At 41.1% G+C, this 26,706-nt stretch overlaps 1 protein-coding gene across 2 annotated transcripts; it reads left to right on the top strand.

Moving 5' to 3' along the window:
• The first annotated feature begins 212 nt into the window (after window positions 1–212).
• LOC104263122 (solute carrier organic anion transporter family member 1C1) lies at window positions 213–26,336 on the top strand. Of its 2 annotated transcripts, XM_059816111.1 has the most exons (15): window positions 213–297; window positions 4,818–4,963; window positions 8,062–8,203; window positions 9,014–9,146; window positions 9,761–9,882; window positions 10,817–10,963; window positions 12,059–12,157; window positions 12,731–12,976; window positions 13,847–14,011; window positions 17,391–17,586; window positions 18,643–18,808; window positions 19,234–19,418; window positions 23,635–23,699; window positions 24,954–25,071; window positions 26,114–26,336. In XM_059816111.1, exons 1-15 carry the CDS (start codon window positions 255–257, stop codon window positions 26,334–26,336), a joined length of 2,196 nt encoding a protein of 731 aa, XP_059672094.1. In that variant the 5' UTR covers window positions 213–254. The 2 variants fall into 2 exon arrangements, with proteins under 2 accessions (XP_059672094.1, XP_059672095.1); XM_059816112.1 differs by lacking the exons at window positions 213–297; window positions 10,817–10,963 and having other exon boundaries at window positions 4,835–4,963.
• Window positions 26,337–26,706: the final 370 nt, after the last annotated feature.

Raw genomic sequence — 26,706 nt, forward strand, 5'->3', positions numbered from 1 at the left:
AAAGGAAGAAAAAAGTGAGGAGGTGGGGGAGGAGGATGGGGGTTAGACGAATACCAAGTGCTCAGGCAAAACAAGAGACAAAACAAGTTCCTCCACCCTTTTTCCTTTCTCTACCACCAGTATAAGATGTATCATCCCCAGACAGGGTAATTTCTAAGAGGTGGGTTTCCCCTCCAATTTTCCCGCTTCTAAGCTGGGACCAGCACCCATGCATGCATGTGTAGGTGTGCATAAGTGACAGAGGGAGCTTACCTATGAAAACTGGTAGGCACCATCTCTGGGAATTTCTGCTACCAGGTAAGACTTGGATTTTCTTCTTCTCTTTGTGGAGTCGCCTTTCAGAGAGGATGTCCTTCAGCTGGGCTCATGGGTAAACCATCTCTGTAGCAGTCGTCTGTGTCCACCTAGTCCAGCAAGTGCAGCTCCTATGCCTGTGGGCTGACACACAATAAAGGTATCTCTAAGGAGGCTTACTCCAAAGCAGAGGAGTTTCCAGTGGGAGGAAGGAATTTTTTTTGTTGCCTGGAATTTGAATGAGTAGAGTGGTGCTTTGGGAACTGCCTGCCGGTGTCTCAACCTGCCGCATGCATGCTCAGGGACGGGCTCGTCCTTGGACCTGACTGTCGGGCACAGCCCCACACGTCAGCCCTGGGGAGGGTGAGCACCGCTGCTGCCCCAGCTGTGTCACAGGTGGGTTACCAGGCGTGCTTTTCGTGGGGCAGAAAGCAGAGCCGCCAGAGAGGGCTCCGGCACCCTGGCCAGCTGGAGACAGGAATGCGAGGAGGGGTCGGAGCCCCAGCTGTGAGCCCTGGTGACAGGCAGGGAGAAGGTGTGAGCATGGCCAGCAGCTGTCCTTTGGGCAGAGTGTCACCTTCCAGGGCTTATTCAGTTGTCGTAGGTGTGATGAAGTTTGTAAGGATCCCTTTGCTTCAGGGCACCCGCTTCAGTGTCTTTCCTTCCTGCTAAAACAACTGGTGATCAAATTCTGCCCACTATTTATTTCAGTACTTCCACAAAAGGCAATTTTACGATGGAACTTGCTTGGTTTGATTTGATTCCTCCTAATTGTGGTGGTAAAACACTATGTTCTTCCCTCCTTTAGCTTTACAGAGACTAAAATGTCTCTGGTTTTGATGGTTTCTGCTTTAGTACTGTCCAGAAGAACCTCTGTTCTGTGCATCTATTTTGGGGATGATAGTACAGAACACATGAACAGAATTAAACTCTATTTTCACTTATATACCTACTCTTTCTTGACTATCATGGAGTAGAGCAGCTTTTTTAGGACAGAAAACTGCCTTATACAATTTTTTCCAATATATTCTTCGAAAATTCAATCAGTTCTTCTTCTTATACTGCCTGTCTTCAATGGCTTGCTTTCTTAATCTCTGGTAAAAGTTACAAAAGTGATTTAGAAGAACTAATCCATGGAAACTCGATTGATTAAATGTCCTCAGAGATCCTTGAAGATTTCAGAGTGCTCTGCAAGCTTCAGAAGGTGCTACCTGTAATTAGGAAATACCGCTTAGATGGTATTTGGTTGAAGGAAGAGAAAATGCATTGTCTATGTATGCACATTTAACTGTTTATGCTTTGGTACGCTTGGTTTTGTTCTCCCCATATGGTTATTTGCTTATATACGAGCTGAACATCTTTACTGCCAGAAAACCTGCATTTTGGAAGATTGTGTGCAGGTTTAATAATAACGACTGATAAAACCAATGACTATGGTTTTGTTGTTGCAAGTACTATGTGGTAAAGATACATGCTTAAAACAACAAGCAAATCTAAATCTAAATCTTGTGCCAAGGTAATTGTTGCTCAGGTATTATTTTTAAACTGTTAGTGAATAGAGAGAAAACACTTTACCCATATAATAATATCCTTTCAGTTAGGAGTTTGTCTTCCAATAGAACCAGCTTTAAGTAATTTGTGTGTCTGTGTGTGCATATGCATCCAAGCATAGACACTTCTGCAGTCATACGTGTGTTAGGTCATGTAAAGAATGCATGATTACATACATCTCAACTATGTGCGCGCACGCGCAGACACACACACACACACACATATACAGGGAGAGATGCGTGGAGGCTGCTAGATACAGAAAGCTTGAATTTGGCACTGTAACCATGAGAGGGTTGAATTTGGCCCAGAGCGTTTCAGTGGTGATGAGGTGACTGCATTTGTGTTGTCTTTTTAAAGAACAAGATAGAAAATAATAGAGAACAAAACCGACCTTTCTTAAACAAGCGGAATGCCGCAGACTGATTCTTTGTTGTTGTCAGCCAAACTGGTCCAGTAACCTGACCTCAGTGAAATGTGCCACTACTTAGGATTATGTTTTGCTGGCATTCCTGCTGCGTCTGGGAAGGAAAAGCTGACACGGGCTATCTGTCCTCATGTTTCATGGCACTGGAGAAATAGGGTATCCAAGATATGGCAAAAACCCAAGGCTGTCACTATACCCAAGTCAGTGACAGACCACCCTTACCAGCCAGGTATCTGCTTCAGTAAATCTGAGCTATCTCTGACCTTCCAGTGCAGCTGCCAGTGTGTATTACAAATACTCCCAATATAATACCGATAGCACCAAAAAGTATTTGAGTGGCACAGGGCAAATTTGTGATTAGAGTGAAACACTCATATTTATGCTGGTTGCACGAAAGAGGGAAGATTAAAGCTAATAGTGCGGTGGGCTGTGGTACCAGTGGGCACACTGCTCTGCTCTCTGTCTTGTGTCAAGAGTTTCCCTCAGAGGCATTGTCAGGGCAACCGAACTGATGCTCTGAGATCGATGGTTGCAGGTTGCTCCGGGCCAGAAAACTACTGACCTCCTTAAAGCTGTGCCATAGGAACAATTGGGGAAACATTAAAGCCTGTAAAACTTGTATGGCAGTCACTCCTTCCTAGCATGCTTCCATTTGACATTCAGAGTCAGATAATAAATGGTAACAATTTTTATACTGTAATAATTTTTTATACTGCTGAGTATAAGTTTTGTTTAAGTACCGCTGTCCATTTGAGAATTGTACCAACTAGTGTGGCATGAACTTGTATGCTGCTGTCAAGCATTGGTGTGTCATATTCCAGCCCCCCCACTTCCACAGTTTTTGGTCAACCCTGCATATGGGGTGCAGTGGAGGAGGCTGTGCAGGCCCCCTGCTCCTCTGCTGGACCTTCTCTAGTTGGATGTTGCTTTGCCCAGAGATAAGGACAATTCACTTAGCTGTGTTTCAGATGTTTTCCTTTTTCTATTTTTTTTTCATTCCGGGATTGCTGTAGTGGTAATATGCAGAGCATTTCAAACCTTTAAGCTAAAGGCTATTGATGTGCTTACATGGCAGCATACCTTACGTGAGTGTCGTGCCCATGCTCACAAGTTTGAATTAATTTATCCTCACACGAGAGCTGTGAGGTACATGCTGTCATTCCCCATTGTACAAGTTCAGAAGGGGGGAATAGAGAGACGATGTGACTTTTCCCAAGATCACAAGAAAGTCAGAAGCAGAGCAGGAATAGCTTACAAGTTTTCTGCAGCAAGCACAAATCGTTCTTATTTTGTTATTGTCGTTTTACAAAAATCTGTATACTCATTAGTGCTGACAAGGAAATACATTAGAGTCCCTGTCAGGGCAGTGTCAAATGCAAATATTTCTCTTATATGTAGTCAGTAGCTCTTATTTAATCTGATGTGATGGAGACATCTCAGTGAAAATGTTGGTACCACAGCCACAGTCTTCTTGCCTTGTCCATATATGAACAAAGCCTCGGCAAGTATTTGCATGAGCAAATCTTAGCATCTAGATACACTTTCGTTATTTTCACTTACACTTCTGGAAACACAAGTACCTACTGCACAGACCCTTGGGAAGCCATGAAAACACATATATGTACATGTATATACACATATACATAAAACCATATATATATTTTTTACTTATGTAAGATCTGTGTCTTTAGACAAACATAAAAGAATAGGAACTTTTCCTATTTGTATTTTCAGCCAGCAGTTCTATAAAACATAGTGCTGCTTAAAAGTGAACACAGAAGCTGATCTCATAAATATTTTCAGATCTGATTTAGAGATTGAAATTAAGAACAAGTACTGCAGTATGTAAGTAGAGATTTAAGAATTACTGATACCTTTTGTTCTCAAAATGCAGTATCTAGGTTTTCTTTACTTCTTTGTATGTACCTGCAAAGAAGGAAATTCACATTTTTCCTGTAACAATTGACAACTGAGCCCTAAGGCTCTATCTAAAATGGTAAAGCAAACTAAACCTATTTATTCTTGTGTAACTCATTAGCTAACATCAGACAATTAGAGCTAATGTTTCAATCTAAAACAATTCAAGTCCCTCATTAACGGGGCTCGATTTCCTTTGATCTAATTACTTAATGTCCCAGATATATGGGAGATTCAGAGATCGTCTCTGAGAAATTTCTGCAGACATGGTCACATCACGAAATGTGAACTTACATTTAGGCTCCAGAAATGTTGTTTAAAATGGTAACAAGCCTCATTTAGTCTGCTAGTAATGCTTGGTCAAATGTTCAATGAAATCATGTTGATGATAGCTAGAGAATGAAGATGACGACCGTTTGCTGAGTATGATTTAATCTTCATTATTATAGGCAAGTGGATTGCATATTTCCATAATGAAACATCCAGTGCACTGGTCAGATTCTGTTGTAAAGTTCGATAATTGCTGTTGTAGGGAAAACAGTACAGCGGGGTGTTGCTGTCACATGACGAGCTTTTGAGGCTGAGCTAATAGGATGCCTTTTTAAAATGTTCTCCATGTTTTCTGGTTTAGAGGCAGGGGATATCATCATGGAGATTTCATCAAAAGAAAATACTCAGTTTTTCTCAAACATCACAATCCTGCCTGTTGACCGATCTTCATTCAAATCTGAATCTTCCGCATCCAAGGAAAAGCAGTCATGTTGTGGAGGTATAAAGGTAGAGTAAGAGTTTTTGAATATTCCAGTAGGGACTTAGACAACCTCTTTTTTTCCGTGAACTATCCCTTTTTCAGTTCTGATTATGTCTTGCTGAGTCGGTATGAAATTATTAAAGATATTTCTAAGTCACAAAAAAAGTCTGCTTCAGATCTGTATTTGCCTAACACTTGGCAATGTTCAGATATAACGTGTTGGTTGAGACTTGTGTGTTATGAGATCTTCAAGGGTCATCCTGAAAGGTCACTATATCGTCCTTACTGTACCACCCTATTTTCCTGAAGTTAAGAAGAGAGTATTGGCAGACAGGTACCACAGGCAGCTGTTAGTACAGATTGCTTTTTTAAGATTGTAGCCATTGTAGTTTTCTGGGCTCTGAAAAATAATATTTGTATTATGGTCCACATGTTTTGAGTGCTATATTATTAAAGTATTATTGTAATATTCCTGATCTGGGAGAACTCTGCATGAGGTGACTTTGAAATGAAACTGCAGAAGTATTACCACTGTATCTGCATTTTTCTTACCCGTGAGAAGTACCTCCTTGAGGCAATGGAAGCTCCCTACTTTAAGTCTTGCGATGTAGCTGTACCTACCTGACGGTAGGACCGCTGCACCTTGCAGGACCATTCCTCCCTGTATGGGACACTGGGGGACAGGAGGCAGCATGATGCTTTCCCTACTGTCTCTACCTGCTTTCCAAAGCCAGGCTGCAAAATGCTGACACTTTCTTGGGTAAGGTATCAATAAATCACCATACAACGGTGAGATGTACTACTCACTACTTTCAGATACTAATCCAGCTCCCAATATAGTCAATGGCTTCAGCAATAGTTGACCTCAAGTCTATTAATTACACAAAGCGGTTAAGATATTGTCCGGTTAATTGAATCTGATGACTGCTACAAAAATATTTTGATTCCTGAATATTCTTCTTGATTTTGTCTGATCCTGTAAAGGCCCATAAATGGGGTCCTGTTTTGAAATAGAAGATGCGTTGTATTAATTAAGTCTGTAGCATAATAGTAGTTCTATCATTGTTCTTCCATTTGCTGCAACAATAATCCGATTCCCTCATTGAATAAACCTTCAGTCACTGATTAGCCAGTCAGGAATCATCTTATTAGCTCCAAAAATAGAAAAGCAATAACATTTCAGCTGAGTTTCTTTCTGTTCAAAAAAATTTGTGGCTTCTGGGAACCAAAACCGATATGATTAACCTTTAGAATACCAAAACAATATACAGATTCAACAGGTTGTTTTTACCAATTACCAGCTTTCCCATGTGTTAAAATTGCCTTTATTAACCAAAAAGATGTGGTGAAACATCTACTTACAGTCATTGACAAATCACAGAAGAATGTGAAATCATGTGCACCTTTCTGTCCCAGCTCTAAATCAGGAGCGGTTTTCCACCACTGTATATGGTCTCCGTCTCCCTCCTGGGACAGCTGCAAACCCAGTGGAAATACTTGTGCCAAAGAGAGACAGAGATGTTTGAATTTCTATATTGACCTATATGATTTTCCTGTGAAAAACCATTTTTGCTTTCACGTTGCTATTTAAAATCCAAGGACATAAACACACAGAAAATGAGAAATATTATGGCAATCTTTTTATTAGAGAGCTTTTGCGAGCCCTCACTGTGGGAAATAAGAACCAGATACTGTTTATTTACCCACAAGCATTTCTGAAGGAGGAATAACCAGCGCTGGACAAAGTAAAGTGTGTTGAATGTGACACAGATATATATTTGAACCTTTACACAAGAATTTGCATTCAACAGTGATGCCAGTGTTATTACCAATGTGCCTTGTCAAATGAGATGTTGTAAGGAGTGTTGCACTGGAGGTGAGTACATCGCTTCAGAGCACCTGCTTACTGGAAGCGTGATTGCAGATCTAAGGAGTAGGACAAGGGTCTAGACCTCTCTTTATATGAAACATTACTGTGTCTTTTAATTTCTGGTTTAGTTTTTGGGGGGGTTAACAGCTTTTACAAAGAGCATCCCTATATATTCAGTCAACACAACCTGCATCTGGAGGTAGAAAGCAATGTTGGCATTTCCATGACCAATTGCACGGTGCGTGAGTATCCCTGGAGCTTGTAAACTCAGTAAGGCTGCATTCAGCGAAGGCAAATTTAGGCAATAGCTCTGCAGCAGTGAAACAGTTGGTGGTAAGGAACCTGCACTCCCACTGTATGTACTTCAGGGTGGGGAGTTACTTCAGACCAGCTCTAGTCTTGTCCCAGAGATTGAAGAGCCATTAGCTGTTGGAGTGAATGTAGTGCCCTTCTGGAGCACATCTTCCAGTTCAATTGTGTGTAAAAGGGATTCAGTCTACACTTTTGCATTATGTACCAAAGCGCAGTGAAGAGGGTGGGAGTTCCATTTCCAAAGCCCACTCCTGATTCAGACTAACGCACTAAAACAGATATAGTGGTAACTAAGAGAAAATAACTGCTTCTGCAAAACAAAAGTATGAGAGAAGATTGTCCCCCAGCAAAATGCAGTGTGCCCTCAAAAGAAAATGTATGTATTAGAGTTTGCAAGAGATCTGGTGGGGAAAGGATGAGCCTAGAAGAGAATTGCCTGGCAGGTCACTGTTCAACTCATGGAGCCACGTAGCAGGAGACAAAGACTTCTCCTTCCTGGCCACCCAGGCCTTCACTGGGAAGAGCTTACAAAGGCAGGACTCTAAAACCCAGCCAATTGCAAAAGCCTGTGTTAAAAAGTGCCCAAAAAACAACTCACCTCCCCACCAAGCCACACTTAACATTTACCCTTATTGTTATTGTGTAAGATGCCCCCTCCTCAGCGAGATCAGGAGGGTGATAAATGTCTCCATCTTTCAATGCATCAGTAGCTTTGGCATCCACCTGAAAATAGCAGTGACTGATAGCAAGTTCAGTTTATATCATTATTGCTCGTAAGAAATGGACAAATTGGCAATCTAGCATTTCATGAAAAGTAGGAGAAATACTGATGTGGTAATTTGGGAAAAGAAGAGGTGGGAATGTAAGAATTGTTAAAAAATAATTCATAAAGTAAAGCCTTCTGTACTGCCTGATTTTAATCACTGTCAATTTCTTTCACAGATATTTCTTGGTGCATTGTCTTTTGTTTATTTTGCTAAAGCACTGTCAGGAAGTTATCTAAAAAGTACTATCACACAAATAGAAAGAAGATTTGACATCCCTTCCTCTTTGGTTGGCGTTATTGATGGCAGTTTTGAAATTGGTATGTGCTGTAGAAAACTATTTTTGTTTTCAGAAAAAAACAGTGATGTGATTTGTTGTGAAAAACTATTGTATGAATCTCCTTGAACCATTAAAACTGAGCAAGATTCATCTAGTAAAAATCAGCATGACTTATCAGTATGATTACATTGGATAGGATAGGGTTGCTAATGCAAGCAATTCAACATAGTCCTAAATATTTTATAATTTGATAAGCTTAGTGTCTGGCTCATTAATACTAATAGAAATTTTGACTGTTGAATGAGAATTTACCTGCACAGATTTCCACTTTCTCTCTCCTTTTGTCACCAATCCGCCTCCCCCACAAGTGTTTGCCCTTTGTGATTTATTAAGCTGCAAGAGCACAAACCTCTAACTGTAATCTACGTTCATTGTCCAGTCCATCCCCTTCCCTCTTGCACTAAGGTTTCCAGCCTGACATTGTCACTTGCAATTTCAGATTACTGAATTTATCTTGGGGGGGTTCGGTGGACGGAGGTATTCAGGGGAATGAAATCTTAGGCTAAGTGTATAAAGCTCTGTTTGATTCCTTCTTTTCCTGCTTTCCTGGATATTGTTCTCTTCAGCTGGCACAGTCCTTCTCTTTTCCAGCTGCTTATCCAAAAGTGTATGGTTTTCTTATCACGGAAGTCATTGGGGTCCTGTAAGAATGCCTGGAAAGAGGGAGAAACACCAACCCCAGCGCTCTCCCCCTGAAATCGCTGCATATAACACATACTAGGAATCGTTATTTTAAGGGATCTCTTATCGACAAGCCGTAAAACTCACTTTTCCTTTTGTACTCTCAAAGGGAACCTCCTAATCATAATTCTTGTAAGCTACTTTGGAGCGAAGCTTCACAGGCCAAGAATAATTGGAGCAGGCTGCTTAATTATGTCAGCTGGAACATTCCTAATTGCGATGCCCCAGTTCTTCATGGGACGGTAAGTGCAAAGCTATCAGCATTTTCCAACTAGGCTACGCACACTGAACGTTAGCTTGCTGAAATATTTAGGCATTGATTGTGAAGATGCCCATAGAAATAGGCATATGTGGATGTATATTTGTTATGAACAGACTTACTACTGCAGAGCAAATAATTTAACATATATGCTATTCTCAGTTGTAATCAACTTAATGTTTTATTGGTCTGTCATCTTGATCAGCCACATTTTGACACAGTTTAAGAACTGTTGAATCTTCAGTGATGAAGTGATGACTAAACTCAGGAAGACAATCTGGGTATCAAACACAAGCCAGAGGATACACCCACTGTCTGATAATCTCTTAGTACAGATTCATGTATCATAGCAGAGCAAAGTGCCTGTTAAACTGGAATGCATTGCTGTGACACAGGGAGAACCAAAGGGACAATTTTCATGTACTACCGCAGTATAAACTGAGTTACATTTATCCCCCGTAAACCGTCGTGGGCAGCACTGAATGCCAATGAAATCTGCATTTAAGTGCTATGAGCCTATCTTCCATGCTAGTAACAGCTCTGTTTGCTTTTTCTTATAAGTTGGGACAGTAAAAAACAACTTTGGTTTTTAAACAGATATCAGTATGAAAGATTCCCTTCCACTATCAACTCGACTGTTAGCATCTCTCCATGTCTGCAGGATAAAAGCCAAACTCCACTCTCAGCCTTGGAAAAATCTCATGCAAAAATAAATGCAGGTGAGCAAGATCTCTTTTAAGTATTGTGATAAGCACACTAAAATACATCAAAAGGCTCCCAAACTCTCATGCAGTAGTTTATTACAATGCAACAAATAGTAAATGGGAATCAGACAAATCTTTGCCATGGAAAAGCCAGATCTACTGGCTGAGGCAAATTTATTAAAAATAAACATATAACTGCCACTACCCACTGCCAAGCTGTTTTTTCAGGACGCAGCCTTTTCTCCAGCCTTGCTGTCTCCTCCAGCAACTTTCTGCAGCTTTATGGCTTGCAGAAACACCAGACAATCTCCCACGGGGACCTTGGAGAGTCATGGTTTTCCCTCTGTCGGGAAATGTGCCTTTGGAGCCTCACCCCACTGGAAATAGCTGCTTGGGTCTCTCAGCCTGCAGACCCTCCCTTTTTGTTTCTCTCCCTGCCCGCTGACCACCTTTTGCACACCAGAAAGTTGTCTCCCCTCTGGGTGAGTTGAGCTTCTCATGAGCAAGCAGCCTTCCTCCCCGATGCCTGGCCAAGAATAAGTTGTAGATGAGCAAATCAATGTCACAAAATGTGTGTGTGTTTGCGTCCGTGTACCTGTGGATTAGGTGTGGCTGGTAGTGCTCACTATCATCAATCTTGCCCAAATCTTTCCATTAGGAGATCCCAATTTTGGTTAGAAGGAAGTGAAAAAGGTTTCTAAAATGGGATGTGATATCAAATTTATAAAATTGGCCAACTTCTAATATCTTTGGTTGAAGGAGTTCATGTTAAACATGTGTCCATCTCAAACTGATTGGGTTACAATTGCCATCCCCACCCCCCATAAAACATTTTTCACAGTTTTCACACTGGTTTTCCCACATTAGAAGTATTTCAGAAGTCCTGTCCATTCAGTGTAAAGATGTTATGAAAAACACATCATTGTTGTCTTTCTTGTGATGTATCCAGGATGTGAAAAAGAAGCAGGCTCTTCCATGTGGATCTATGTTTTGCTGGGAAATCTTTTGCGTGGAATAGGTGAAACTCCTATCCAGCCTCTGGGAATTACATACATTGATGATTATGCCATTGAAGAGAATGCTGCCTTATACATTGGTAAAATAAATACATAATTTATTTTTCCTAATGAGTTTTTCCCCAGAGGAAACAGAGTCATTCTGAATGATGGAATGAGTGCTATTGAATTAACTTGCCCTGATGGTTTTGTTTGCATCATTTCCAATATTAAAGTTTATTTAACAGTCGTGTACACTCAAGGGACCAAGTTCCCTTTTAATTACACCAGCACAGTTCCATTATCTTAATTTGAGGAAAGAATTTGACCTTAGGTTCCTGCTGTTACCCTAATCTTCCTAATTCTTCTGGATGTGGACTGCTGAGCCTCTGTGCACATTCAGTTCTCTGGGAAGTGATAAAAAACATACTCTTTTAAGCACTTAAAATAGAATTTCAACATGCACTCAAAACATTCCCTCCAGATTCAGGTAGAATTAAAAACAATAGTGCTGAGGCTCTGAAAAGTTGGTATCACTGTTTTTTTGTTGTGTTCATTGTCTGAAGACCTCTGCACATTCACCTGAGGTATTACCAAAAAATCCTTCCCCACCAGTATCTTGTCTTGAAAAGTTTCCAGCCTGGCAAAAGGCAAAAACTCAGGTTCTCTCTGTAAAAGATTCAGTCTTCCCAGATTTCCAGAACAATTTTAAAAATTCAAAATATGCAGAAAGTTTGGCTGAAGGTGTGTTGAAACATGTCAATATTGGGTACCAAATCAAAGTGATTTTTCAGCCTATTCAGGGCCTACCACAACTTAAAGTGATCAGTTAACTTAAATAATTGACATTTGCTTTCCAGCTACTTTAATCTAGTCAGCTAAAGGGTTTCTAGCAATCATAGATTTAGGCAATTAAGTTCCCTGACCTTTTTTCCTTTAAGGTGTATTTCATTCTGTAATGATAACAAAAAAAGTCAAAGTGTCAATGTAGTGGGGAAAATTTTATTGCTCGATTTTTTTCTTCTTGAAAATGTTCTAACTTGTGTAACTAATGTGCCAGAGAGCAAAGGTTGGCTCAGTATTTTAAGACTGTATCACTTGCTACCCATCACAGGTCATACTTTATCATTAGGTGCAGCAAGAACCAGTGCTCTTTTTAACTCAGAAGAGTAACAGTCCTCTGTTTTCTATTGCAGGCTGTGTACAGACAGTTGCAATTATAGGGCCAATATTTGGCTTTCTTCTAGGATCCCTGTGTGCCAAACTTTATGTTGACATTGGCTTTGTAGATCTGGGTAAGTCAGAAAACTCAGGTTTAAAAAAATTCATTCAGGCTCCAATATGCCTATTTTAGGCCAAGAACTATCTAGTTATCCCCTAGGCATAAGGGGCTAGCGGGATAGAGAGGGCACTTTATGGAATAACAAGGATAACAGCAATGCAGTGCCCCATGCAGAAAAGGCTAGCAAGGATGGGTATGGAGGAAGTAGGAGGCCTGACTCTTCCTCAGCCCCAGCAGACCTCCCAGGATGTAGGCTGGTGCCTCTGAGGAGATGCCCTGGGGGGAGTCTCTGGGGGGTCAGCCGGCACCCTGGTCCTTGCAGCCTCCCTGGGGACATGCGAGCGGCACGGTTGGGGAACCCGCGGTATCAGGGGAAGGCTGCTGCTGTGTCACAGGAATCAGCAAGTCCTTATTACTGCCCCGCAATCGTTCCTGTAACACTGATAGAGACACACGGCACAGCTTAACCTGGTGAGGGGGGATGTGGACTCCTTCGGAGAAAGTCCCTGCAAAATCACCTTCCTTGTTATCAGCAAACATTCGCGAAAAGCATGTATTTGTTTCTCCTTTTTTTCACTTTCTCCAGACAGTGTAACGATAACTCCCAAGGACGTGCGGTGGGTGGGAGCCTGGTGGCTGGGTTACTTAATAGCAGGTGTGATCAGCGTTCTGGCCGGCATCCCCTTCTGGTTCCTGCCAAAGCACCTCCCAAAACCAGAGAGCAGAAAGGACTCCAGTACCTCTTCCGAGCAGTCAAAGTTCATCACTGAGGATAGCAAAGAGCAACACAAATCTTATCAACAACAAGTGAAGATTGCTGACATGGCAAAAGGCAAGACTAGAGTTTCATTCCTCTCTGTTAGGTCCCTCTCTCACTAGCTTTTATACTTTATGCTTTCTGAGGCCATGTTTTAATGGCCTCAGCATTACTTTTTGCCCTCAGATGTCACTCTCCACCTAACTAGTATGCGCAAAAAGGGTCGTGTCATTGTTCCCTGGCCCTGCTCTTGCATGCAGAATTTCTCCAGCTGAGATTTGTAAAATTACACTAGTGGTCCAGCAAATACTATGAAACTCTGCAAAAAATTTTCATTCACTGTTGCAACTTGACTGTAGCAGAAGTGAGGGGTCAAAAATATGACAATCTCAGTCTGTGCTAAACATTTTTCTTTAAGGTTATTCATTAGAAAAACACATACATACGATGTCTGATCAGAATAAGGATGGGCACAGACTAGATACAGTATTTTAGGGCCTATCTGGATTTAGACACAAGCTGTTTTGCACACTTACATTTCCTTGGCCCTACTTTGCCAAAAGCATTTTTCTTCAGTACTTGAATCTGTTACTCAGTATGTCTGTACTTACTGTCATCTGTGCTGAGCTCCCTCGGCCCCCAAATTAAGCTAAAAGATGCTGTGGCTTTTGAGGGCACATAGAAACCAAATCTGTCCTGGTTTATGATTGAAAGTAGGTTTCTAAAATAAGATAGCTCTTCTGGAATATTGATGCCTAGTATTTTGCTCCAACATTCCCCCATCCAGAAATGGGGGATCTCTTAGGAGCATCATGGGACTTCATGGATTCCTTCTGATATATCCTGCAGTTCTTCTTTGGAAGGTGCAAACATGTTGCAAAGCATTATTCACAGCAGTTATTCTCTCTCTGGCCTGGTTGTCATTTCTGCTGTTTTGTCTTGCAGACTTCTTGCCATCACTGAAGAACCTCTTTGGGAATCCAGTTTACATTCTGTATTTGTGTGCAAGTATCATTCAGTTCAATTCTTTAATTGGCATGGTGACATATAAGCCAAAGTATATTGAACAGCAGTATGGGCAAACATCTTCAAAAACTAATTTTGTTATAGGTAATGCTATATCTGCTTCTTGATGCCTTAAAAATGGACATTTTAGGGGTGGCATATAAGTACATATAGGGAAAATTAGATTTTTTTTTTGATATGTTTATTTATTTTCCTTCCTTGTCTGGCTTTAAGTAGTAGCTGATAGAAGGTAAGTTATTTCATTTCTACTTTAGCACTAGTTAGCTCTGAGTTTATCTGTGTAAGTGTTACTGCACAAGATTCCATTATTTGATACTTTATTTCCCATTCTACTGGAAATTTAAAAAATAATGTATGTACATCACAAGACAATAATTTAAAAGATAATTAATTTTAAAATACTTTACATAAATTTGTCATCAGACAGATCTGTTCCCTTGCTGACTTCCCACTTATTTCAACAAAATGAAGATCAACTCAGTGAGTGGTAAAGGGCTGACCATAAAGTGGCTGTGATATTGCCAGTGATTTCTTACTTTCTGAAGAGGTTGCTGTTAAGTAAAAGGAAGTCAAATTCATATCAGTGATCACATTAAAAACTTAACATTGTCTCAGTGTGATGCTGGTAAAGGAAAAATAGGTATTGCTGCCCTAATTTTACCTAAGAGCCTTTGTCTGTTGTGCCATTAGTCTCCCAAGCTCTCCCATACAGCATGAGAGAGAGACGCTGCTTCTGCCTTTGGGTATTGAGGTAGCCGTTTTTGGAGATGCCTTCAGGATGGTGAACTTCACTGCCCAGCTGCTGAACCTGCAGGCTTGGGTTCCGTTCCTGAGGTCCAGGGATTCAATAGCATTAGACAGCAAAGAGGTTTACATCCATCCAAAACAGAGGAAACTGCCTTGTTTCAGAGCAGCATTAGTTGCACAGCAACGGAGGTATATATATGCAGAAAAGCTGTATTGATCCATTGTGCTATGTTAATTCCTTAAACATAGAGGCTGGAATTTCCTGGCACGAAACTCCTAAAAGCAAGGAGAAATCTTCAAGCATAGTCGATGGCCAGAGAAAGTCCAGAAAACAATCCCTACATTCAGTACAGTACTTCTCATTGTATTTAAAGATTTTCTGGAGCTAAGCTTTCAGGTATGTGCAAACTGAGTGAGGATTAAGATCCATCTGATTTCACAAAGCATAGGGACTATATCCAACAGAGAATGTGTGATGGCTTGGCTAAGGAAGGATCCTGGCTGAGTGTCCATCCCTGCAATAAGGTTCTCACCTTCCTCCTTTACCACTCTCTCCCAGTTCACCCTTGCTAAGAAACTAACAGAGGCTATTTCCTTTTCCCTACCTCTTTTCCTATTTCTTCTTTTTTTAAAAAAAAACCCAACAATTTCTATCAGAATCTTTCTGATAGATATCAGAATTGTCAGAGCAATTTGAAGCACTATAACAAAAAATAATTAGCTGGGGGTCATAAGAGGGTAGTAGTCACAGTGCAAGAAAGTTAAATGGCGCCTGCTGTGTTTGTATGGTTTTCCTTAAATATACACACTTCCCCCCCAGCCCACCCCCGATGCCAGTGTCAAGCAATAAAGTTGTCTGTAAGGCGATGAGAAAAAGGCATGAACAAAAGGGGTGCATAGGAATGGGCAGGCAGTGCGGGTACTCTCTGGTGCAGCACACAGCTCCCAGTTTCAATCCCAGTCTCCGCATACAAGCAAAAGAGAACAGAAAAACCTGCAGCTTCAACATGTTTGGATGGGGCAGCCACATGAGATTATATAGTGACTTAATTTACATATGCTGCATTTTGAATGCTGCTTCTAAATCCCCTGAAGTACAATTTTCATGCATGTGCAGAGTGAAAAATACCACCCCAGTGAAGCTTCCTGAAGCTCCTCAGTAGCTGACCTAGGCTCATGTACTCAGCCAAGACACTGACTTCTGGTTTTGCTAGGCGGAATAAGGCTTTTTCTAACATCAAACATACCTACTAGCATCTCTTCTAAGCACTGATTTTTTTTCCGTGTGTACAGGTGGATCAAACGCTGACTCAAGCCAGGAATTCAAAGGATCCTAGCACATTTCCTAGGAGGGAGATTAGACTGCGATGTCATAAACTAGGCTTTTATATCAAGTCATTTGAAATCACGTTCTAATACTTCCAGTCCTCTGAACAAACTTCCGAAACTTCATCTGCCATATAAATGCATGTATGCTTTGGTACTTGCTTGTGTTTTGTAGGCTTGCTCAGCTCAGCAGCGCTAGGTGTCAGCATGAATTAAAAGCTGCAAACCGCATATGCGGCCCTGTGCAAGGGGGGAGAATTTAATGTGCTGGAACTGGCTGGTAAAGCTGCGAAAATCATTTTCAGTAACAATGAAATCCAGCAAAGGGCACGTTGCGTGCTTATGCAGTATCTTTGATGGTAGTCTCCATTTACATCTTTCTTGCATGTACTGAACGGGATTTTTTTTGGTCTTGTTGTCCACGTCTATCAGTATGGACACTGCTTTGAGCAAAGCTGTCCAGGTAAGCATTAATGGCCACCCAATTGTACATGTTTCCTTCAATGCTCTTCCATTGATTGCCTGAAGCCTGATGCAAAAAGAGAGCCCATGGGCTATAGGTACCTTTTTGCTGTTGCAACACTCACCTAAGGGAGCATTTCAACAACCAAAACCGGAGAAACTCCCTAACTCTCCTGGGCATAGAGACAATGACATATCACTGTCTCTCTCCCTCTCGGAGACTTCTCTAGGGGATCACTGGTTTCATGGTTGAATCAAAATAGAAAAAGCAGGTCTTGCTCCGGATTTCATACCACTGTAGATAAAACTGAATGTGCCCTCTAGGAATGAGCAGTTTAGGTTCCTCCTGTCAGTGGCAAAGGGAAGGAGAGAAGCTGCCCTGGAAAGCTGGAGTGGGGCAGCCCCAGAGAGTGGCCCCTGTTGCTGCTGGGTGAAGGACACAGGGAGGGTCTGTAGCGAAGCCCCAACCTGTGCAGTGGGACTGCGGCTCTCTTGGCTGTCTAAGCAGCATGACACCCCAGAAAATTCTCTGTGCTCAGAGCAGCTCTTGTGAGAAATGACACTAAAAGTATTTGAATTAACACTACAACGATCCCTCCACTAACAAACTAACAGTGGAGACAACCACCTAGCTTAAGAAACTGGAAGATTATTATCTAAACCTTGTACATAATCTCTCCCTGTCAAAGAACTAGCAATGAAACATTTCCCTGGGAGCAAGTTTTTAAAAGCGGTCGCAGCACCTTTCTAGGAACAATCCAAGTCTGGACAAATACAATGCCCTGATTGAAGATTTTTCATTTTTTGTTGCTTCAGCTTATCGCTGCTGCTGTTTTTTTGTGGCGGAGGAGGATAGTCCATTGAGCTAGGGGTTTCATTAATTAATATTAATATTAATTCATTAATAGTGTTTTCTCTTTGATTTCAGGTCTTATCAACATTCCTGCTGTGGCCTTTGGCATATTCTCTGGGGGACTGATCATGAAAAAACTCAGAATCAATGTTTTAGGGGCCGCTAAACTCTCCCTGGGATCTTCTTTCTTTGGTTACCTTTTGCTCCTCTCATTATTTGCGATGGGCTGTGAGAACTCGGATGTGGCCGGACTGACTGTGTCGTACCACGGGTATGCTGGGAAGGGCACACTTCAGCATAAAGTGCTATTGCACACCAAACTCCTTCCTCATTTTATTCCACAAAATATATATACTTGAAAAGAGAATGACTGACCTAAATACGCTTCCCAGAAATTTGATTCAAAGCAGTGGAAACTGCTCCACCTATTCCAGCCGGCATCGTGTCAGAACTTTTTCATGATTGTTGCCTTCAGCCCAGAGGGGTTTATGCCACAAGCGCAGATTATTTTTCTGATGACTTTTAAATTATTATTGCCATGGGACCCATCCTTTGAGCCTAAAGATTTCTGGAAATGTGAGGAGCTCAGTAGGGGGTGTGAGATTCAATTAATTGTTCCTTGACTCTGTGTGCTGCTGAACAACCCATGGCATTTAATAGCCTCTGAACCCAAAACTTAAGGATTCATGGATTAACCATGAGTTAGCCATGATGTTAACTGTGATGTACACCTGAGGCTCACACTTTTCGGTGACTTTTGCCCCTGCTATTACTCTGCAAAGCTCACTTGTTGGGAGGAGTTTCCAGCACCGACTCCACCGCCGCTCCAGGATTTGCCCTGCCGGTGACTTCAGCAGCAGCTGGCTGAAGTTGGCTGATAGCTGTTGTGCAAGGTATCAGCCCCTCAGTTTGGATGAATCTCATTCTGACAATTTCCTCGCTAACTTCTACAGCAACAGTTTCCCATAAGTAACTCACTCCCCTCTTTGCCACTGGAGTAATCAAACTTTTTTGTCCAAACTGCATCAAGCCTCGGATAACTAAAATCTTAGAAAATCTGAGAAAAAGCATGAATAGAAATTGTTAGCTGTCCCCCTTAATAAAGTAGCTACTATCTCACAGTAGGTGGTGTGATATTGTGAAAACCTTTTGATAACAGAGGAATAAGAATTTACACTGTTGCATGGATGTGAAGAGACAACACCTTAATGGACTGCAGACAGAAAGTCTGGCCAGGTGCGCCTGGCAAAGAGAATAACCCATGATTTGATAATGATTTCTTCCACAACTGCTAGAAAACATCATTGCAATTTCTCTTTTTCCCCAGAACTAAATGGACGACTGATTATGAGCAAGCCCTGTTTTCAGACTGCAACTTGGGCTGTGCATGTTCCAAGAACGACTGGGACCCCATCTGCGGGGAAAACGGAGTTACTTACATTTCTGCTTGTCTCGCTGGCTGCCAGGCATCCAACGGCAGTGGGAAAAACACTGTAAGACAATCTTTCATTTCCATATGGGATGTGGTAGTTTTCCTAATACAACCACTTCTCTCAGAGTAAGTGGATTAGAATTGAGTAAGCCCTAAACACCTAAGGTCTTTTTAGCAATCTGCCACCCACATTTAAAACTTTCTCAATTGCTGTTTCCAGCAGAAATCCCAAGCAGAAGAGGTAGGAGGGGTTTTTTTTAGCTATTGACTACCAAAACTGTTTAAAACAACCACTAAATACATTCATCAACAGTAGATACTTTCTTTATAATTTTCTCGTTCAAAGAACAAGCCTTTTCGTTTTGAAAAACATTTTCCAGTTTGGATTTAAACTTTTGGCTACCCAGAAAAGCATGATGTGCAATTCCTGAACATCCATTTCTTCGCTGTTTAGGTTATCATACGCTTTTGCCTGCTGTCTTCCAGGTATTTTTTAACTGCAGCTGCATAGAAACCTTGGAATCTCCTTCACGAAGCTCCTCAGCTACGGTGGGACCATGTCAAAAAGGAAATGAGTGTCCAAAAATGTTTCTGTATTTTCTAGTAATATCAGTTATCACTTCATATACTTTGTCAGTAGGTGGCACACCCGGATACATACTGCTTCTAAGGTAAGAAATAATTTCTGCTAGCATTGCCAAATGTCTTCAAGGTATTTTGACGTTTGACGTGTGTAACTGGGTTTCCATCCCCCCCTAGTATTGTGAAATGTTTTCAGCTATGCAAGGTGGCTTTTAAAATATTTTTTTTTACTATTGAAAGGCATCCTCATAATTTGTCAATCAGTTTTCTACCATTGAAGCAACAGTGTGCTTATGATTATCTCTACCAACAATACCTTTCTAGTTTTAAACATGATATAGGAGGCCTGGTTATCATTTATACCAAATTCCTCTTCCCTTAATGCATTTTACATTACCAGAATGGTGTTAAATGGCCTCCATGCAAATGGAAATTAGCTCTGCACATGCCAGTGTGTGCACATGTATGCTTATAGCTAGCCAGTTTTCTTCACTTGCTATGGATACTGATGCACAACTACACAGAGGCGATCTAACCAAAACCCTCCATACACACTCAACTCTTCTCCTCTAGTCCATTTTATTATTCCATAAAATTGTTCTGTCCTAGATTTCTCTCTTCAAAAGAAAGATAGATTTAGCATGAGATCCTGGGGGTTTTTTTTCTGTCATAATAATCACAGGTCTATTAAATGCTTGTCCGAAGGGATTGTTCCAATACTTATTTAACTGCTGGAACTATTTGTCCATCACCAAGTGTAAGCTTTTAAGCTAATTTTAGAAAGTGTAAAAGGAATATAATACTTCCAGCGATTAATCTGGATTTTTGTCAGCTTCTTGCAATTTTTGGATTCTAAGTGCTGCTCTGCTCTGTTTTGGAAAGCTTGCTTTCTCGGTTCCTCTTTCCAAATTATTTCCAGATGAGTACATTCTACTTCTCAAACAAAACAACAGTAAATACAGTTTAACTAATCTTTATTACTGTTGTGTTTTCTTACTCCAAAATTCTCTTTGATTTTGAATGAAATTTTCTGGAACAGGCACTGTCTCATTGCCAGTGTCTTTATATCACAGGGAAAAAGCCAGTGCTAGAGCTGGCTGAATATAGCCCATATGGAAAAACCTAAATAAAGAAATGTAACTTCAGCTATGGTTCCAGCACAGTCCTTGAACCAGAAGTAATATTCACACAGAGACTTTCACAAATGGTTGAGGTGAGGATCCTTCTCCACTGCCGTCCACAAACACTGCCAGTGAGGTATATGCCTTAAACCATATAAGCTGCATAGCTTTCCCCACCCACCTTGTAGGCTTACCACTGAGTACTGCAAAAACACATGGCATCTCTCTCTCTCTCTCCCCCAAGGAGTCACTCCAAGAAGAACAATCACATTTTAGACAATTTTTACTGAAGCTTATGCACCACTGAAAATGTCCATGCACCAAGAGGAGGATGATTCATGAGTTGAGAGCTTGTATCAAAGCCTTCAGCATTTCTGCCAGATTGCCCTCCATGGTTGCTTCTGACACAGAATTTTTATTTGTATAAATAAGGGCATAGGGCTATGCAGGGATGCAGTATCCTTCCCCTTTCCCTCCACATGACGTCCCCTTTCTATCCATAAAACATATTGTAGAAAATGTACAGGTGTGGTACCATACAGGGCCTCGAAACCATCGTTGCCATGCTCAACCTCCTGCTTTCCATCTTCTCTCCACTGTAGAAGTGTCTGGGAGGAGACGTTCATAGTTGAACACCTACGAGTTAAATCACACAGAGTTGCCTGCACTTCTCAGCCCTAAGAACTTGCTCTCAGGGGACTTAATGCTTAATGGATTTATTTAGAAAAGCTTAGAGAGGTTTTCAATAACGATACTAAAACATTTTGTTATATGAAATCAGCAAAACAGCTTTATTGGTTCTGCTCCAGAGCTTTTGCTTCTGTTGAAAATCATTTTACTTTGAGAGCCATTTCATTGAAACTGAGAAATTATGTGTTTTTCTGCTGGATTGAAGGCACCCAAAACTGATGTGCAGCTAAATAAAACATGTTTCAGTAAGTTCAATCCTTTTTTTTTTTTCTTTCTCTGCAAATGACCTGTGGGCACAATTCCACTTTAAGCTCACACTTGGTTCTCTGAAATCCATCACTGACTGGTTTTCCTTGAAAATCTGTCTGAACTGAAAGTGTGCTTCTGTTCCCAGAAAAAAAATAAATGCTCTTGGAAAACAAATAGTCCCAAGGTCAAGTTGCAGACTTCATTAAGTGTTTTTTCCAATTATCTGTTTTTAAAATTACTCAGTATTCAGTCAGCTCTGATAAGATTCCAGCACCTAAGCAAGCTGATGTTTTCAGATGAGCAGATATCACTGCACCTGCCATGGAGCACAAATACAGCTAAATCCCTAAAAGCCTATAAGATTTGGTGACTTTTACTTCAAGGGTTTACACAACTGAAATCATTGAAATATGCTTACAGCTGGTGACCAAGTCACTTGCTGAAATGTCTTTTTAGTGGTATTAGACTAATTACAATTGCCAAGGAACTTGGGAAAGCCCTAAAGTTTTGGAGAAAAACCCCTGCAATTCAGATAGCTGTTGTTCAAGCATAAGCTATTAATAGCAAGTGATTAGGCAGTGAAAAGGAAGTCTCAGATCTCCCTGAGAGGTCTGGCTCTCACTCAGGATCTCAAATAACTCGTGTTTCCGTGCAAAGACAATACAAATGCTCAAACAATTTTTTTTCCATCTGAAAAAGAAGATTTTTTTTGCAGGGTATAAGACCTATGTAACACATAATGAATATCCAGTTATTGGTTTTATTTTCCACTTTTTGCTTTCTGTGCCTTTGCATTTGGTTAACAGGACTTCTAGGCTGAGGCTTGCTTGTGTAACATGTATCTGATAGGAGGACAAAACATTGTTCTTCCAGCTCAAAATCATATTACATTCATGCCTGCATAGAAGGCAGTGCCTGTATAAGCCACAATATAACAGACTGTGTGATGATAATCCATGATCACAGTGTTAGAGAATAAAGTGCTCAGATTACAAAATGAGATGCACAAAATGATTTTTTTACCATGGTACTTTGGTGTTGTTTTCCATATATGTCCTTCACGTTCTTTTCCATTTTCACTAAATTAAGGGAAGAAGACCCGAATATCATTTACAATATGGGTTCTTAATGCTGTTCTGGCAGCTACATTGGAAAATAATAAAGCATCACTGGTGGGGAACAAAAGAGCTAGTTCTGCAATGCTTTTATTATTTTTTAAAAGGTATTCCCGATGAGATGAATTTCTGCAGAAGCTGAGTCCATCCTAGTTCAGAGTGCATAGACTGGACCTCCAAAGTGCTACGTTTATTCATAGTGACAACTGAATTCCAGCCCATGTTTTTATTTTTATATTGAATAGAATGACTGTGACAACACAGAGTTTTATCAATTACCATAATAATACACATGTGTTATTAACCCCACATATCAAGCATGTCCCAGTTTAATCGTGTGACTGGGACTACTCACATGCTAAAAATAAAGCATGTACTCAGATTCTTGCTGGATTAGGTATTGTAATAGGCAGTCTGATACAGGCTGGGTGAAACAGCACACTTGAGCAGCTGGTGAGGTTACCAGCAGACGAGCCTTTCTCATTTGAGCGGCTCCATACTCACACTGCTGCCAGTGTGGATGTGAAAGGCAGCTGTTCTCCTACCCACCACCTCCACCCTCCTAGAAGAGCCAGGATGATGACCCAAGGCTGGAGCAGGGCTGATCTGGAGCCACAGGGCGTGATGTCTGTGCCGGGCCCCTGCTGCAAGCTCAGAAAAGTCCAGATGCAAATGGTCTGTTCTGTCAGAGCATGGCTTGGAGGATTTACCTTTACAGGAGGTGTGATCCTCATCCTAGATACAGTGCAATGAAAATTGAGTGCCTAAATACCTTGTACTAGCCTGGGTCATGATTCACAATTTCAGAGAGTGTTTAACCGAATAAGACTATCTAATGATGCATGATTTCCCAATCAATCTTCTTGCCCTGTATTAGTAACTCCTAAGTCCTGGTATTATCTGAAAATGCACCACCTTCTTAAAATGTAATATTGAATACAGATGTCCAGAATTCCTAGATACTGTTCTGATTTTATCACATTGTTTATATATTTTTGTAATTCTGTTAAAGTCAGTGTCAGTAAGGAGGAAAAAGTCACAGTTCTTTCCTTCCTCTTGCTTTCTATTTGTGTTCAAATTATCCACAGTCAATTCTTCATTTCTATTTAATACCATTTTTTTATTTTTAGATGCATTAAACCACACTTGAAATCATTTGCACTTGGTATCTATACCCTGGCAATAAGAGTACTTGGTAAGTCCAGTTGTACTCTTCGGTCTATTTTAATATACTCTTCACTAATCATTTATGCTAGAATTAAACTTTGATTGTTGGAAAGAACGATATCTAACTGACAAGTTAATATTACATGTTTTTTTTTTTTTTAAATAGGAAAAGTTTTGAAAAAAGGAAGCAGCTTTGTATTTCATAAATCATATAACTGTCTTAGGTATAATAAAAATACATACTGCTAACATCCATAGAGGTGACAAGTGATCCTTCGGACTATGAAGCTAACATCAAAATTACTTCTTGTCTCTCCTTATTCAACAACAAGCATAATGGAACAGCTATGGCTCAGAATTTGTGAACATTTTTCAGGCATATTTGCACTAGTTTCTAAGGGAATTAATCTAAGTACAGGTGTGCCTGGGGGCAGGTTCACTGCAGCCTTGTAGTAGAGCCACCTGTAAGTTTTCTCTAAAATCAAGGATACCATGAGATGCCAACGAACTGGAAACTCTAAAATCCTCCAGGTCGTCATAGAAAAGGTAATAATTAGCAAGAAGCAAGTCACTTATTTAAATAGGTCAGGCTTAGATGAGCTGAGTGAGGCAGATGAAATGACATCAAAACAAGCTGTTGGCTGCTTTCTCACACCTTTGCAGGGCAGGATTTTCCCTCCAGGCTTACTTTCTTCTCCAGCAGCCATGGGTGGCTCCCCAGGTTCCACAGATTCCAGGATGTCCCCATTAGCACCTGAAGAAAGGCTTTTCCTTTCCATCACCCACAAGCACTGCAGTAGGTTTGCCCCTGCCACCGTAGGATCTCGGGATACTTGTAGGATACTTGCAGCCCCACTGCAGGCTCCCAGCCCCGCTGCCTCTCTCCCTTCTCAGCCCACCAACCAACACACAGGACACCCCCCACTCCCAAGCTGAACAGGCTCCATCACTCTCAAGAAAGAAGAAGTATCTGCTTTTTTTTTCCCAGAAGGGTCCTGCAGGGTGAGGAAACCAAGCCATGGCCAGCACTCCTTCCACTGACTTCCACAGGCTTTTTGATGTTCAGCTGCATTTCCTCCCCACCCCGATTCCCCACAGGGAGGAAAGGGTGGTGTGTGCTGGGCAGCGCAAGACATGACCTCTCAAACCAGCAAACAGTGTGGAAGTGTCATTGCTGTTCAAATGTATTATTTAATGTTCTACACGAACATATCTCTAGATCAGAACTGATCACCCTGGAAAGTAACCTTCTTGCCTCTATTTATTTGTTAAATACACCCAGCGGGAATTCCAGCCCCAGTGTATTTTGGAATGGCTATAGATACCACTTGCCTGAAATGGGGAAGCAAAAGATGTGGGGGAAGAGGAGCATGCAGACTCTACGACTCCAGTGCACTCAGGTAACAGCTCTTCTCCATTCGTTCTTTAACTTGGGTTCTTTAAGTGCATCTACACCTGGCACTGGTAGAAGAATTTCTTTCAGGAAATTTGTGTGAAAGATTTGATGCCAAATGAAAGAGACTGACTAGCAATATTAACAATAATGCTCAGGTTTTAGCATTCTTTTTTGATTTAGTCTCTTTGGGGGGGTGGTGTCATCTTATTTAAATATCAGCTGGAAATATTTAAGTCACTTGATTTTTCACCCCAAAAAATGTTCAGTTAAAACCTCAATTTTATGCTAAAGCTTCCCCCATTTTGTAACAACTCTTCTGTGAAAATGTATGTGTTTAAGTAAATAAGTAAGTAAATAAGTAAGAGGGCTGTTAAACCTCATCATTGCTCCATGTTGGAGCTGGACCACAAAAAGGAGGGGAAGGGTTCCACAAAGCACACTTGGCTTATCTAGAGGCTTAAGCACAGTGTTGTCTTTATCAATTCATTGCTAGAGGAGAGTAATTATTTGAACTGCATTCATGAAAAGCATTACCAGAACTGGAGAGTGGAGTAGCAATCGTAAAAGGAAAATGAGAGAACAGGTTGCCCTTCCCCCCACACCAGGGAAAAAACATGAAGGGAGGGTACTTCTTGTTTTGAAAATTTGAAGAAAAGAACAAAAGCTCAGTTGGGACTCATTACTAATAAAGCATAATGATGTTACTGTTGCTGCTGTTATTGTTACTGTCATTATGCCTATAAAGCAAAAATACCATCAAACGGTCTTTGTATCACTGGTACTCTTTATGAGGCAACCAAACAATAAATTAATTGCCCTAGAAATATTAGTGCTATTCTCGCTGAAGCACTTTGATGTGGAGGAGGTCAGTCAATGCCTGAGACCACACAATACTTTACCTGGGTGAGCTGACAAACTCTCATCTACAGGGTCATCACGTTGCTTTCTTACTCAGCCTTACCACATGAAAATATGAATGTATCCTTGATGCCTTCTAGTCGTATGTTGCCTTTGAAATAGGCTCTGATCAATCATTTCTCTCTCAGGTACGTGTACCTGGGGCTGACTTTGGTGTTGGGCACGGTGTCCATTTTCTTCAGTGTTGCAGTCCTTTGGGTTCTCCGGAAAAGGTCTTCTCCACAAGATGAGACCCTCTCAGCCAACGGGGAGAGAGGCACCTGTGGGACAAAGAGCAGGAAAGATAATTTTGTCAATAGTGACCGTTTAATTCAGACAACTTACTGGCCAGAAAAGGAGACTAGACTTTAGGAAGACTGAGATCTCCACCATGACTTTACCCAGTGAGTGGTGTTCCAGGCAAAAATTCATCATCAGTGAAGCGGTATCTTAGTATCCACCCTGAAAATGTTCACCTTCATGTAATTTTCACTGTAAACACCAAAAGCAAAGACAACCATTTTAGCACATGTACAGCTCTGAAAACACTGCTCACCATTTGTCCTGCCGAGTCAGTGCCACTCAGGTGAGGGGATTTGTTATGGCTGGGGAGATGCAGCTTGCTCCCTCGCCGAGAAGCCGGTTTTATAGCTGCCCCTCAGCTCCATCCCTCCTCGTCAAGCTGCAACAGCCGCTGCTGCCCCTCGGCTTCCTTCTGTGTGTGAAGGGCAGTGGGGAAGCT

Source organism: Gavia stellata, chromosome 4, assembly GCF_030936135.1.
Source record: "Gavia stellata isolate bGavSte3 chromosome 4, bGavSte3.hap2, whole genome shotgun sequence".
Classification (NCBI taxonomy): Eukaryota; Metazoa; Chordata; class Aves; order Gaviiformes; family Gaviidae; genus Gavia; species Gavia stellata.

What these genes read in the sequence shown, in the direction of transcription:
- LOC104263122 (XM_059816111.1), top strand. Translation starts at nt 255, where the DNA reads ATGAAAACTGGTAGGCACCATCTCTGGGAATTTCTGCTACCAG. An exon ending in ACGGCAGTGGGAAAAACACT is followed by an intron (nt 18,809 to 19,233) that starts GTAAGACAATCT and finishes GCTGTCTTCCAG; the next exon opens with GTATTTTTTAACTGCAGCTG. An exon ending in GGATACATACTGCTTCTAAG is followed by an intron (nt 19,419 to 23,634) that starts GTAAGAAATAAT and finishes TTTTATTTTTAG; the next exon opens with ATGCATTAAACCACACTTGA.